General features: G+C 45.1%; 1 protein-coding gene across 1 annotated transcript in view; it reads right to left on the bottom strand.

Annotated features, from left to right (window-relative positions):
* Positions 1–15,737, bottom strand: part of LOC119387280 (uncharacterized) — a 59,151-nt gene extending 43,414 nt beyond the window's left edge. The window contains exon 1 of the mRNA XM_037654622.1: positions 15,620–15,737. Coding sequence (XP_037510550.1) covers positions 15,620–15,695 — 76 coding nt within the window. The 5' untranslated portion in view covers positions 15,696–15,737. The remainder of the gene's footprint in view (positions 1–15,619) is intronic.
* Between the last annotated feature and the right edge of the window lie 222 nt (positions 15,738–15,959).

The raw sequence follows: 15,959 nt of genomic DNA, 5'->3' as shown, positions 1-15,959 counted from the left end.
AGTGACGGGTGAACGGAGCAACTACGAGAAGCAAGGTCATTGCGTAAGTGCACTAGGCGCTTAGAACAATGAACTCTTCACGAGGCGGTCATTCAATCACGCCGAGAAGGAATGCGCCTTAAGCTTCTTAAAAAAAAAAAAAAGCCGTGCACCATGTTTTACAGAAAAGTCGAAAATGCCACAGAGCAGATGGGTGGCTCCTATACATCATCCATGAGAAGAGATCTGCTTGAAAGATTTCGGAATAAGATTAACACTCTTCAGGAAATTAGTAATGATTAAACGACGACACCAAAGGCTATGCCGTTCTCAGCTGAAAATATACTCGTTTTTTTTTTTTTTTTTTTTTTTTTTGCTTAGTGGTAAGCCCGCTCATAGTTCCGTTAGAACTGGAGAAGGTTGCCAAATGCTGACTATGTCTTTTCAAAAATTGAGGGAACCGCTTTGATGGAAGTGAGAATACGATGGTTTCAGAGACAACTTTTGGCTTGCTTTGTTTTCTTGTTTTCTACCTGAACATTAATTAACAAAGCGTCAGTTTCAAAAATTTCTGATCATCATTTAGGGCAACATTGTGAGGTACGGCGTGAAAAGCGGTCGCCGCATATTTTCTTGTACAATTGCAAAGATTTGGCTAAAATGGACGCGGACAGAATAAAAATGTCATGCAAGTAAAGCTGCTGTGCCACCCTCCGCCGTTGTGAAGTGCTTATGGTGCTCGACTGCTGACCCGAAGGTCGCGGTTTCTAATCGCGGTGGCGGCGGCCGCATTTCTAAGGAGGCGAAATGCTAGAGGCCCGTATAATTAGGTTTAGGTGAGCGTTAAAGAACCCCGGGTGCTAGATATTTCCGGAGCCCTCCACTACGGCGTCCCTCATAATCATGCCATGGTTTTGGGGCGTAAAACCCCAACAATTATTATTAAGCCGCTGTTCCTTTTCAATGCAATCCACACGGTACATTTGCGGGAAACCCGTCGCTAGCCGTTTTCATGTTCGGAATAAGTACGGGCTTTATCTTTTCTTTTAAATTACGCTATTCATTTTTACGAGAGAAAGCTATTAAATAAACCATGCATGCCTGTGAACATTATTAACTTTGCAGGCATTCCGTTAACGCGAACCTTACGGGTACTAACTGCGCGACAGACGGAAAAGAAAAAAGAAAGTGAAAAGTGTATTTTGATTTATTTCTAACAGTGTCCGTCGTGCAGTTACCAGACATGATATCTTGCCCATTCGCTCATTAACAAGCTCCAATTTCACCATTGATGCTTTTCTCTCTCACTCATTACTGTGCATAAAAGCTTGTGGAGCTTCGTCTTCCTTACCCACAGCAGTTTTACTGTAGCATCCTCCCTCACGAGAGACAGTTACTACATTATGCGATCTTCCTCCCTCAACGCTTCCCCAAATTTGTACAGATATCTTCCATTCCGGTACGTCTAGTATCGCTATTCAGGCGACCGCACAAATAATTGCTTATAGGCATGATGGCGAACAGCCCCGACGTTTAACATATCAAGGTCAGAGAATTCGCTGTGCTATGATGCGTTGCTACAATTTCGTTCTGTTGTATTCGTCGATAGTGCAGACAAAGGTGCTTGGGCTACAAAACTGTCAGGTGAACCTTTTATCGGTAAATAAAAATAGAGTAATGAACGAATTATTTGCAACATTTAATAGAAGCAATTGATGTGAAGATCTGCGTAAATTTTTCTCACCCAACGCCATGGCATGCGCGATTCCATGTTTTTTTTATTAACATCATGCGGGTACAGTATAAATATTTCATCGTAAATCACCACACTGGGTTAATATCCCAAATAAGCTGAAACAAAATAGCGCTTGCGATATATGAGGTGTCAGAGGAATACAAAGAAGTGAAATATACCCTGCGCTACAAAAAGCAATATTTCTGAAAATGAAAATAAAATAATAAACGATAAATGTTTGGAAAACAAGAAGTGAAACATTAGCAAATGTCATAAACATTTAAAACTACAAAACAAACTCTTTTATATTATATATTCATACTAATGCGCCTGTTGCCAGCAGTGCGCTTAGCAAATACTTATTCGCATATTTCTTATATAGCTTCATGTCGGGTGGCAGGCTTTAGCACTTATTGGTAGTTTTTTCTGGTACTTAATACCGATAATATGAGCAGTAAACCTTCCGTAATTAGCGTTTATTAGAGATTAGTGAGTGAACGAAATTCGTTGTTATGATATCTTTGTTAAGTTACTGCGCCATTTTCTTATCATTTGCGTTTACCTTATAGTACACACTGCGGTGTAAGTAGAACAAAACAACGAACGCATACTTTAAGATCCACACCACGATTACGATCGCTAATGGTGATCTACAATGAGATATTTATACTGCGCTCACATGACGTTGAAAAACATGCAGTCGTGCATCTTTTGGCGTTGGGTAAGAAAAACTTACGGCGATCTTCGCATCCAGAGCTTCTACTGAACGTCACGTAAGTTTTAATGACCTTAAAAAAAGCCGCCTTGAAAAAAAAAAAGAAAGAAAGCACTGCACGTACTTTCATGAACCACTAAAAGAAGTCATATTTTCAGCGCTAGCTATAGTACAAAGAAAGCGAGGGAGTAGGAAGAAAGTTTGGTGGCCCGGTCATAGAGTAAAATCTGGTTTGTTAGTGTACATTAGGGGATTCACGAAGTACATATATTAGACGAACATCAAGGAGGGGACAAGCTAATGAGACATATGATGAAAGCTGGCCACCAACAACCAATAGTTAATTATTGCACGGCACGCGAAACCGCTTTTCTGAGATCAATTTCAACTACGTATACTTGTGCTGCGCTTGTCAAAGTGAACGGTGATAGCATGACTATTAGTCTGTGCCCTCAATGTTCATGCTGCAGTTCTCTAGCCATGCTGTCGCATATTTGTGCACTCAAAGCCCCTCGGAGCCTATAAAGAATGAACAGTGAGCCATGCAGACCGACGGAGCATAAACCCGAGACCGCTACGAAAATGTTATTCTAATGATCCCCTTAACGTGCACTAAAAAGAGCCGATCGCGTGCGTCTGGAAGAAAATAGCACGGCACAAATCGCATATACCCAGCAAGAGCCCGAGCGCATCGTCTGAACCTGAGTCTTCTCGAAAAAATCGGCGCGTCAACAGCGGGCATGGAAGCCACTTGAGTCGTCGAGCTCAAACGGGCGTACAGATTTTATAGGTGGCTGAGCGGCGGCGGAAGAACACAACCAAACGAGAGAACGGACGCATGCGAATAGGTCGGCAGGTCATGTCTATTGCGAAATACATGCACGCTTCAGAGGTTGCGCCAAGTGAAGCTCGTCTTCCAGAAAGCCTCAACGCACCTCGGGATTAGTTTTTTTTTTTCTCTCTCTCTCTCTCTGTCTAAGTTGTTCTCGAAGTGTGCACGTTTTGTTCTCGCTAGGCCTATAGTATACCTACACGCGAAAATGCATTGTGGCAGCCGCGTTAACAGGATTCGTTCCTGCGTGTTGCTCGGCCAGATGTAAAAAGCCGCTCGTCAAATCGTGCTATTGCGGACTTAAAGGAGCCTAAAATACCTTAACGTTGAAGGGGCATTTTACATGACTGTGAGCTGTTCCTACCTCTCTCGACAATGTCCCCTCTCCAGGTGATGTAAGGGGTCGGCACGTGGAAAATTCAATGGCATTAAAATTGAACTTGCGACACGCACTACTAACTTGTGCCATTATTTTCTAGCTTTGCTGTGCACGTGTTTAATAATGCTCTTAAGCTGTGTTGCATACGTGGAGTTCCCATAACATTTGCTCTACAATCTCTTCACGGTACAATGCATTGTACGATCGCGCTATATTGGCTGAGGGGACCCTTAGTTATTGCGTGTTGTACTGAGCCGCATGGCAATGGTTCTTATTTCTGCTGTTTTACTGATGGGAGCTTTTCTAAGAGAACCGCTGCGGACTTTGCTGACAGTGGCTGCAGTAGCAGGTACTGCCATACGCAGGACAATAAGTTCAGGAGCCCTTCCCATATCGGGAAAGTGGGGGCAAGCGAAGCGTGGCATGGGTGTTGCCTGACGTACTGCCTTTCTATCTATCTATCTATCTATCTATCTATCTATCTATCTATCTATCTATCTATCTATCTATCTATCTATCTATCTATCTATCTATCTATCTATCTATCTTTCTTTCTTTCTTTCACAACAGAGCTGTTATGCACGTGGTTTGCCGTGTGCCTTAGATAAAAAATTATCACCTTTAACCGTCGCACGCTCCGTTCGTCGTCTTCTGTTTCTCTCCCAGAACACGTGCGCCGATTTGTCCGCAATAACTGTGACATGAGAGCGAACGAGTACAGAGAAAGACAAAGAAAGAGAGAAAGCGAGAGAGAGAGAGAGAGAGCACGAAAGGTAAAGACGGAAAAAGACAGAAATTTATGGCGAAAAAATTTCTTGGGGAGGCGAGATTCGAACCCGCGTACCCACGATCCGGAGGCGAGCGTCATGTCATAACCACTCGGCTATCCAGCCGAGTGGTTATGACAGCCATGGCAGCGATCGGCGCTGACTAACACTCCTAGGTTTAAATTCACATATATACCCCATAAAGTGAACGGGAAGATGACCGCCGCCGTAGCTCAGTGGCAGAGCATCGGGCGCGTTATTCGAAGGTCGCAGGTTCGGTCCCTGCCGGCGGCCGGTTATCTTTTCGTCCTCTTTACTTTCTTCACATTTATATCCTAAGTACTACAAATAGCATTCCCTATACCTTCCGTGGCATTATGGTCTGTTAGTTCTCGATAATATTGTGTCTAACAAATAAAAGCGAGCCCTTAAAAGTCATCTTTCCTTCATTGAGTTCGATAAGTAATAAGTGAGCTGGTGCTCTTGCTCAGGACGCCATATTTTCTGCCTATTCAAACGGCTGCACTGCAAGTGAATTGTTTAAAACAGGACCACCTGCTGGATGAAAAATATAAACTGAATTACTAAAATGACAACGATGAATCTTAAAATGACAAAGACAGTATCCATGCACCCCACTAGATATTTTCTCAAACTGCGAAGTCAATTAACACATGTTTCTCAGTTTTACCTGAAGACTTACAGGCGCCACCGCAGCTGCCGAGTGGAAACAAGCTTCAGCTATTAGCATGCACGCAAATTTCAACACGCGGGTGTTTAAGCTTGCTTCTGAAATCCAAAATGCGGCCACCTTGGCTATAAATTTGTTCAAAAAGGCACAGGTAAACCTCGATGTAACGAACTGTTTCGCTTTTTACAACTTCATGTCCATACAACATATGTATTTTGAACCTCACAGCCGCGAGGCATGTCTACCTGTGATTTTATAACAACGAAGTTTTACTGTGGCAGCAAAGGAAGGCCGGGGTGATAAATCCTGATCCGGCTCAATCCTGATCGAAAGTGCCCGTGTGACAGGGATCTTGTCATTGCAGGAGCGATCCTTCAATTACAGTTAAGTATATATCCTGACTCAGGCACGTCGCGATAGAAAGTGCACGCGTGTGCACGCCGCTCGGTCAGAATCGAACTTAATCAATATCGGACTCACACGTAATCTTCACCGGCTTTGATCGTGATTCGAAGCACCTGTGTGACGGGGTGTTCTTTAAGAACACAGAGGTTGGGGGCCGGCATGCGCGCCGCGTCTAGCTTTGCTACAAGAGGCTTCGGACACTACGCCAGGCTATGCTTTCGCAGTAATCTCTCTTAGAAACCTCACGTAATCTCAGCTAAAGCGTTCTGCGTTAAAAACTGAAATATTCGCCTAATTTAATGCATCCCGTTGCATTTTGCGAGAGACCACGAAACAGCCATCGTGCAGCACAAAGTCGGACGGTAGCACGCGGCACGGAAATATCGGTCGCTGCTACTTTTCAGAAAAAAAAAACAAGATACAGTTTACTAGGTTTCATCCGGCCGTTAGCATACGCAAATGCGTAAGTTTAAAACGTTTCTTGGTATGATACAGTTCTAAAAAAAAAGGAATGGACAACTGCACGGTGTTGCAACTACTGAAACCTTCGTGACGATGTTGCTGAACGTTCTCGCGATGTTTGGCAAGCTCCCTGGCACAATTCCACTGTTCGAAAATGTAGTCGCAGGAAAGAAGATGCACGCTCCGACATTCAGAGAAGACTGAGCGGCTGCAGCGCTTGCGAATCTGCCATCGGCCGCTACTGAGAGCCACAAACGTGGTGCACCGTGCTGTGCGCCGGCGCATTTCAGCAGCCCCGAAGCAAATGCTCGCATCGCGGCGCCTCGGTCGGCCAAACATGGCGGCCGCTTACGAGCGCTGGAAATTCTGGTCTATAGTCTAAGGTGTTCAATAAAACAAGACTGTTTTTTTTAAAACAAGACTGCAGGACTTATTTCATTTATGATAAACAGACAGTGCGCAAACGTATACAAACAACACGATAAACACGAAAGTATGCGGCGCATCGCGGGCACGCCGAGCAATAAAAAAAACTGTACAAAATAAAAAAAACAATAAACGTCACTCGTGAATTGCTCGCATTAATCTTAAGTGCAAGTAACCGCACGCGACTGGTCGAGCCCGGGTAGTGCTGCATAGTCTGAGACTGCCGACTGAGCGCAAAATCACGAAAGGATGCAGACTATAACACCCGTAGCGCAGATGGCTGCAGCTCTCCGCAGCACGGAATCACGACGTAACTCGCGTGCGCATGCGCGCGCTCGCAAGACCTCGTGGTTAAGGAGAAACGTTTCTCATCAGGCACTAACGCAAGATGACGCGATGGGTAAAGCGTCCGCACAGGAGAAAGCCGTTGCTCTGAAGGAGCAACGCAGCCCGTTGCTCCATTCTCCCTCCCTTTTATTGCGATAGCAATTATATGGACAGTCTCGGCTGGATTTTGCCGTCGCCGTCGCCGCCGTCATGCACCGTAAATGTATAAGTATGTATATATATATCAAAGTCTCAAAGAAAAATGATTCAGGAAAATGCTTCCGAGGCGCGGAATCGAACCAGCGACCTCTCGTTTTGCAGCGAGTGGCGCTAACCACTACGCCAGAAAGCGCAGATCCTTCATGTAGCTAACGGCGAGCGTTATATACACACCCTTTACCGATGGCAGAACTAAGAGACGGCAGGCACTTATATGCGTTTCTTCATTACCAGCGAGATGGCGCGAGGAGCGCGTCGGCGAGCTGGCTCGCTTCTTCTTATTTTTTTTTAGAGTGCACCACCCACTCTGCAAAAATACCAGATGCAACTGTGCTTATTTCGTACATGCATGCTATATCGTAAAATGTTGTAGCAGTGGGTGTGGGCGCACAACAATCAGAATCGAGAGAAAAAAAAAACGGAATGTCGCTGCTCGCAGCAGTAAATTGTAACTGAGGCTTAACAGCTTAAAATATTCGCCAGGGTAACATAGCAAAACTTCTTCAAAAAAAATTGGCCGCGTATCTGCGTGCTTCGCTGCAAATGTCGTGTAAAGACGATAGAAGAGGCGCTGTGTGAGATATGGACGCCATCTGGCAATACGTCGGGAAACATGAGTGCTGTGTTGCGTGCTGGTAGTCCCGGCGCAGCAGCAGGCGAAGACCTTTGCAGAGAAACGTCCGCACTCAACGAGTACCCTCCACACACTCTTTTATTTACACGTTGCCTGGGTAAAACAGGAACGCCAGAGCGGCGCCCACAACCGGCAGCCTGAAGGCCGCCCACAACGCTGCTTTTTCATTTTTTAAATATTTTTTTTCACCTTCTTGGCCTTCTCAAAACTAAAGTTTTTCAACACCAACCCATGGCATTCGTACAGTGCAATACAGAACCGAAACCGAAACACAACAATGAGCTCGTGCGAAGGGCACGGAGGAAGGCAAATTTTAGCGCAGTCGCATTTTCAGCTTTGTTGAAACAGCGCTCACTAGACGACGACGAAGTAAAAGAAGGCACAGGACAGGCGCTGCCTGTCCTGTGCCTTCTTTTACTTTGTCGTCGTCTAGTGAGCGCTGTTTCAACAAAGATGAACGCATACCAACTAGCTCAAACTTCTATTCTTGTGCATTTTCAGCGCAGCTTAAGAAACTAGGGTCCTTAAAATTACGTATGTATGCATTTTCTATTAAAGGAACACGCCACCTAATACTTACCTAGTGATGTTGCACCTCAGATATGCATGATATTTACTTTTTGATCGAAACGTTCACAAGTATGAACAGCCGTACCAGTTCAAGACGGCTGGCCCTTGGGCAAGTGGTTCAACTTTGGCCGAGTGGCTGAATCGAGGGACGTGCCGACAAACAGAAAGACAGACAGACAGACAGACAGAAAGACAGACCGAAATTTCTGCGTTTAAGTTCCCCAAGAAAGACTATCGTCTTTAAAATGCATAGGCATAACATTTCAAGAAACACCCCCACACCCCACCAGTTATTAGGGTGTTATATTTGAACATGTGTCCTTCATGCGCCTTTATTTCAAATAAGGGTGTGCAAAGAGCGTTTGTGTCGTATTTACACACTTTTAAAACAAAATGTCAGAAATAAGGGCGTACCAAGGGTGTTTCAGTGATTGGCACGCCCTTATGGGGGTGGAAAGGTTTACAGTGTGTCTCTTTAACATGAATACTTACCAACTAGCTCAGCTCTCTGTTACTATACGCGCTCGCTTCTTTCTGTTTACAGTGAAGCTCCTTCAGCTATCGGTAACTTGTGCTCCGTCGTGTAAAACTCCTCAGGTGGATATGCGCCAGAGGAATTCGGCAAGCCCCACTACCGAAACCAGAACCAGAAACCGTCACCCAGTCGAATTTTCCGCTAGATTGGAACGCGTACGCACTGTTACCCTTAGAATGAGCCCTAAGTTGAGCCGAACGAAAAAAAAAGACAGAAAGAAAAGCTAGCCGCTCCGCACGAAACGGTTCAAACATACAGACCGACACAGGTGCTTGACATATCCTGAATTCATCGAAATGCACTGCAGTCGGCACGCCCCCTGACTGATATGAGACTTTGGCTGGTTTCGTAGCACTTGTAAACTCGACCACGAAAGAAACACTATTTCGACTGTGCATCATAGAATCACGGTTTGTGTTTAACCTCGCAATCCGCTGCTGTGGTGTGGAAGCGAGCTCATTCTTTCCTTGTTTTCTGTATAGTGTCTTTCTTCTTGCACGTGCAGCAGTGAAGTAACTGTGCAGCTGTGAAGGTAACAAGGGGCAGACATACGAATTTTCCTTTAATAACTCGGTCTTTATTATTCACACAAAATACCCGTCTTTGTGCAATAAGCCTGTAGACTGAACGTGATAACCAAAGTTAGCTGCGTTCATTCGCTTTAGGGTTTCTGGATTTCTTCACAAAATGGCTTATGTCTAATCACTGTGCAGTGATTTAGGGTGCGGCGGAGAAAAGTCCGCGAAACTACTTCGACGGGGGTGAAGGGGTCGTTCGGTGGGGGACATTTCCTGCATCGCAGTATCTGGTCCCATTTTTATATAAAATACCATTTGCTGTCTCCCATGCCTCGGAAATTAGTCGGTATCTTCATCTGCCTGCCACAACTGTTGCATGTGCGCAACTCAGTAGCATTCAGTAACGCTCCCCTAAGATGGAGGACTAAGTTGATCTTATCGAACATGTTCTTGAACCGTTATATTTTTTGAACTTCTCCGAGCAGGACCTGAGCCGGAACAAAACAAAAGCACGGCTAACTGGAACCAGGGCTGGGCAGAGATACTTGTAAAAGTATTCCGGAATACAGATATCGAAATACGTGGACTGGAAGCCTAAAATACAGATACTGAGATACTTTTGCCTTTAACGTAACGGGATATTTCGGAGATACTTTCACAATAAGACGAAAAAAGTATTGCGGAATACAGATACCGGAATACTTTTTGTTTATTTCAAGGATGCTCATACTCCGCAAATACTTTCATAACTGCAGTGTAATGTTGGAAATGAAGTTGCAGCGCATTGATGCTTTCAGTTCATTTATTTATTTATTTATTACGGTACCCTTAGCGCCATTAAGACATTACAGAGGGGGGGTTACAAAGTACATAATTAGTTATAATGACATAATTAGACGTATCAATTGTGATAAACAAGTACACTATTTCACAGCAAGAGTAACAAGCATTGGACACCGAAATCGACGTAGTTGGTGACAACAAAATGAGCTATGATAGAAATAGCACAGTGTAAGCAAATCATCGAATCACTAATGAACACCGGTGAACTGAGAAAAGGTGTGCATTTATTTTGCACATAAGATCTGCTTCACTGAGGAGGTTGCTGTGTGAGCATCTCAAATAGGCTCTCTTCTAGACTGCGTCGGTTCGGCCTCAGCACAAGACTCGCGAAAGAAGAAAAGCACCTCTACCGCTGCAGACGAGCACAAATTCGTGTTATCGTGAATAAATACCGCCTTCATAGCCGGATAGCCCTGCAGCATGACGATAGCTCTTCCCGGGTCATCTAGATGCCGAAAAACTTCCGCACTTACGTGGGTTGTTCTCACCGTTCAGAAGCCGAAGTTGGTCCCCATCTTCGGAATCCTCAGCCGTCTGGCCCTGTCGGTGCCCAGTGTGACGGCTGAGGATACCGCTGCCCATATAGGCCGGCCATAATTACCTACGAGCAATGGAATCCAATACGTCAAAACTGCACAATTCAAACATTGGCTTCCTAAAATCACGTTATTTGGGAGTGAGAGGGTTTAAGCCTTCCCAAGTCACTTTTGCCAGCTCTCTAAACAGACGTGTAAACAGGGACAGCTGCTCAGAGCCCCCCATCAGAAACTACAGCAAGCACTTGTCGCCTGGGCCGAAACGGTCACTCTTCAATAAAGCGGTCACCACCACCGAGGCTACCAGCACACATTTCAGCAAGCCGCAACAGGTGAATTCGGCTCCGGCGGCGGGCGAGCCTGGTACCACAAAAGACCGTTTCACGCTTCGAATCAATTAGGAAAGCAGCCCCGACACGCTTGAGAGGTGGCTGAAAGCGCGACAAAGATAGCCATCTTCTATACTTCTGCGGCGACAACGGGAACTGCTTTTCGAAGTGCCACCGTTTTGAGAACTGAACGCACGCGAAGCATTGCAACACATCTGTTCCAAGGCGGTATCCGCGCGGGGGGTCACGAAGTAATGACTTGCCACCCGAAAAAAATTAGGCTTGCTGCTCTGGCCTTGAGAGACAGCGAATTTTGTCGCCAAGGCCGACAACACTGCCTCCGCGATTGTGCCGGCTGTAGCGTGGGCCATTCTGGGCCATTCTGTGCTCGAGGGGAAACCATCGCCGCCCTTTCTGTCGGTGACCGGCGGCGCGCCTTTGCTTGTCTTGGCACAAAAACAAACGAAAAAAAAGAACGCCATTCCCCCCTTGGACACACGCCTCAACTCATTTCCGACAAAAAAAAAATGTAACGAGATACCCTTGTCCTGCATAGTATCGCGATACAAACGATACATCGTAAAAGCATTTCACTACTGAGATACAAACAAAATTTTCAAATGTATCTCGATACAGAAATACTGATACTCAAAAGTATCTCTGAAATACTATCGCGATACTGCCCAGGCCTGGCTAGAACTTATACCGAACTGCTTTTTTTTTTCTTTCATTTTGCTTCGACATCCTCTGTTCAAAGAACGACGTGTGTATCGCTTGCATGGCTCGGTGTCTCCAAGGGAGCTCGTTTTTCCAGTTCCTAGCTTGATGAACTTGCAGGCAACATTAAAAATAACTTCTCGGCTTGACCCTTTCTAAAAAAATTAGGTGTTCGTTCTTGTTGAAGTAACTCGAAATTGCTCATAATGCGACTACAAAGACTTAGAAATCAGTAAATGTACAACGAATTCCAGCTCCTGACGTGCAAGATCACGTTAAAGAACGTTACTCGTGTTGCCTGTGCACCATGTGACAGGAAACAGCCGATCTGCTGTTTCTTGCAGTCGACTGCAAGTGATCCTACATGAAAGAAATCGAAGAAGGCACGGAAAGAACCGGAAGGATAATAGAAAGTCTTCTGCGAAGGGCCGCGACAAGGGATCGAGGAAAACGAAGAAGGAAACCAAGTGAGCAATAATTAAGGCGCCAGTTGATCGAAGCACGTTGCCTTTCGACCGGCGTAGTTCACGTCGACCCGTGGTCGTCGAAACCGTGCTCGCGTGCGAAAGCGAGCCGGCCAGCTAAGGTAACACGGGCGAGGCGCGCACGTTTGCCCCGGCACTCCACGCACGGGAGCGCTATGTGCCGCGGCAAGGCGAATGTGGAAGCGCAGTATCAGGGGTGGGAAGAGGGCCAGCGCGCCCTGAAAGAGCAACCGGGCAGAGCGCCCACACTCGCAGGCAAACAATGCAACCGACCACGCGTTCTTTCGCACCCTTCCCCACTCGGAAACCGCCTCCCCCGCGGCCCCGAGGAAAGATGGCCGCTAACATGGTTACGTACTCACGCGCACACACACGCACGAAGGCCGCCAATAGAATCAGTCGCGTCTCTTTTGCCCCGAAGGAGAGAGTCCCTTTATCGACACCGCGGTGTCAGTAACGGGTTGCGTGGGCCCCGCGGTTATCGAACAGCACATTGCTGCCGCTGCCGTTGTTACCATCGCTACTACACGTGTCCTTGGGCTGGGACAAATAAAACGCGGCCTCTGGAAGTTCGCCGAAAAGAAATATTCACTTACGCGGTGATCCCCGCGCTATCTTTCCACCTTCGTTACAATCTCGCGGTCGTTACGCGGGGCGATTTACTCGTCTCTCTCGCGCGCCAAATGCGTTACCGCGGGCACACGTGCGTGCCCAACAAAAATTCACTGCGCACAGACAGACTCCTATCTCGGTAAATGTTTAGTCTAATTCGATACCCCACCCAGAGTAAAAATTTTAATATATATATATATATATATATATATATATATATATATATATATATATATATATATATATATATATATATATATATATATATATATATATATAGTGTAGATTAGTAGTTCAATGGGCCAGTTCTCTTCAAGTAGTGGGTATAACACACCGTAGGCGTTGTCAACAGTGATATAAATATTTCCCAACAGTTTCGGGAGGGGACCTCCCTTCCTCAGGCAGGTCCTCTCCCGAAACTGTTAGGAAATAAATATTTATATCACTGTTGACAACACCTCCGTTGTGTCATATCCAGTATATATATGTTCTACGAGCGTTATGATCCCATTCAAGCTCGACTTTTTTTGTCATATGAATTGTTATCTATACAAATGCGTATAAAGTGCACGCACCTCACGGCAACTGCATAAATGAGTTTTTTTAAATTTCTTTTTGTTTCTTAAGCAATCTGCGCTCTTTCCGCAGATCGGCATCTGTATATATACGTAAAATGAGAGCGGCTATTGACGTTTTCTCTCGAGACGCCGTTCATGCCGTTGACTCAACTTTCTGCAAGCGATTGTTGTCGCACACGTGGTCTCACGAGTTACTGTATATGCATGCCCTGCTTCTATTGTGGTCCCCTCTTAAAGGTCACCACGTGTTGTTGCTCTACAGTTTGCAGCGGCAACATACAGAAAGCTATTAGCGCAACAGCTCTTTCAGAAGCCAAAGGTTAAGTGCACCGAGCCAGATGACCGAACGCACGGAACCGGATAAGGTGCACTGTCAAATGCAGCAAGTAGACATGTTTTCCATTTCCTGCTGCAGATATTCGTTTTTCCAACTATGAATACGAGTGCAATTGCTACGAAATACTAATTCAGAGTATATCCGGTGCACACAGAATACCAGTCCACGCAAGTACTTTGTATTGACCATAAAACTATGGTCACTTAGCGCAAAACAACGAAAAAAGGAGGGGAAAGCAGCAGGGCGAGTACCTTTCTTCTCGTTGTCTTTCGCTAAATGACCATAGGTTTATGGTCAGTAGACAGTATGAACCGACTAGCGCAACAGCAAGTAATTCTGAGTTACACGAAAGTAAAAACACGCTAGCGGGACTTTAGTATATATGGTGTGTAGTGTTTCCTTTTTAATTTTTCTTTGCTGCATATCAATAAAAATCACATCATATATGAAGCTGCCTGCTTTTTCTACATGGCTTTTTTATTTATGTTTACCTCGTCGTGCTTATAGTAATCGTTTAACTGATTGTTTATGCCTTCTACTCGACCTCTCCTCCAAGATGGCTATAGGGACAACTTTGGACTCTAATTTTATTTATTTCATAAAATAACTTTCTGTAAATTGATTCTTCACACGTAGTTGATAAGTTATTCTCGCAGCGTCGCGATAGTTCTTACTGACAGCTAATTATGTTGGATGAACATTCATCTAAGGCAAATAATATTTGCTTAACAAGAGCGGCGCCATAGGCCTATGCAGCAGCTGCGGTACGTGCCGTGGCCTGCGCGCTCTAGGTTTTTTGCGAGAATGCAATGCTAACTAACCTAGCTATTCGTCGTATTGCTCATGGGAATCGTGAGAACGACTTCGCACGACTGGCGCGGTCCCATAATAGGAAATATGAAAGACTGTTAAAAGGGAGACCAGCATACAAAATGCTCACTACTACTTCTGCCAGCACTTAAAACTGAGAGGAAGGAAAATTGACACATAAGTTGAGAGGGTGGTGATTCGTTGAGCCCATATGCGACACGATATCACAAAGAACGCAAACATTCAGGAAATGAAGCTGACGGCATCCGCACTCGGTTTCATAATCAGACGCAGTAGTAATGAAAGAGCACAATGTTGCCGGCCGTCGGCGTCGCTTCCTGCATTTTGCTTTGTGTTTTGTTTCGTTAAGGACATTGAAATGACTTGACACACCGGCATATTCCTACCAAACTTCAAGGCAAATGTAGGAGAACGCCTCGTTGCTCTGCGAGGCTCATTCTGTGCGAATATCAAAAGGGGACGAATTTATTTTAGGCGGCATTCACGAAAACATTGGGTAAGTGTGACCTTCATCTCGAAGAAAATGAATGCATGCTCAGTGAACGAATTAGTTGCTGCATTTCAATGATTCCTCAATGATTAAAGAGTACTTTCAAGAGTACATTCAATGATACAAGAGTACCAAACACTGTGTCGCGTACAGTGGCTGGTTCACCTTATTTGCCCATACAACAATAATAATAATTATGTCGTTCGTTCTCTGTCGTATGACCACCAGCGAACAGATTTCATATAGTGTTTTGTTTTCATGGTCATCCAGGCAAAGCTAAATAGCCCACCATGCTCACTCGAACGGTAACAGCTCTGGTTGTGGTCAATGTTGCCGAATTCGTAGCTGATTCAGTTACCAGACTCGGTTGAAGGTATGCCTCGTGTTTTGCTTACGTCTCCGTATAATGTGCTTAAGGAGAGCTTTCAGCAACGATAGCCGAAACTACATTAATGTAACAGTGGGTATCTGTGGCTGATGTATTCCGTTGTAATTGATTACTCTCTTACCGCCGAAACATGGCATGTTACTGGAGAAATATTATGGCCTGGCGTTATCGAATGCAGTATGACAGTCATTCCTCTCTCTGTCTCTTTCTTTTACCAGTGTTATTTTGAGGACGATCGCCTTCGTCAATGTTAGCTACTGTGGAAAAGAAAACATTTACCTCCCGAAACTTCGCAGAGAAGAACAAGCCTCTCGCCCTCATTGAAGGGACCAATGACGGAGCCAGCGAATTCCATGACCCCTTCCTTGGAGATGTAGCGAATGATAGGCTTTGCAGGAGGAACTGGAATGGAGAAAACGAAAGAAGGATATGAGGCACTTTTCGTAACTTCAGGTTTCGTTGCTGTTAATTTAGTTTCTCGTTCATTCAGTTGCTCTCTGTTAGACTACACTATGAGAAAATATTCGCTGACAAACACTTCGCCACCTTTTGTATGTTCTGCCGTATTCAGTTCTAAGGCCAGTAGGTAAGACCTAGCAACAGTGCTTTGGCTATTGAT

Source organism: Rhipicephalus sanguineus, chromosome 1, assembly GCF_013339695.2.
Source record: "Rhipicephalus sanguineus isolate Rsan-2018 chromosome 1, BIME_Rsan_1.4, whole genome shotgun sequence".
In the NCBI taxonomy this organism is placed as follows: domain Eukaryota; kingdom Metazoa; phylum Arthropoda; class Arachnida; order Ixodida; family Ixodidae; genus Rhipicephalus; species Rhipicephalus sanguineus.
The sequence above is the reverse complement of the archived record's forward strand: the minus strand, read 5'-3'. Positions and strand labels throughout refer to the sequence as shown.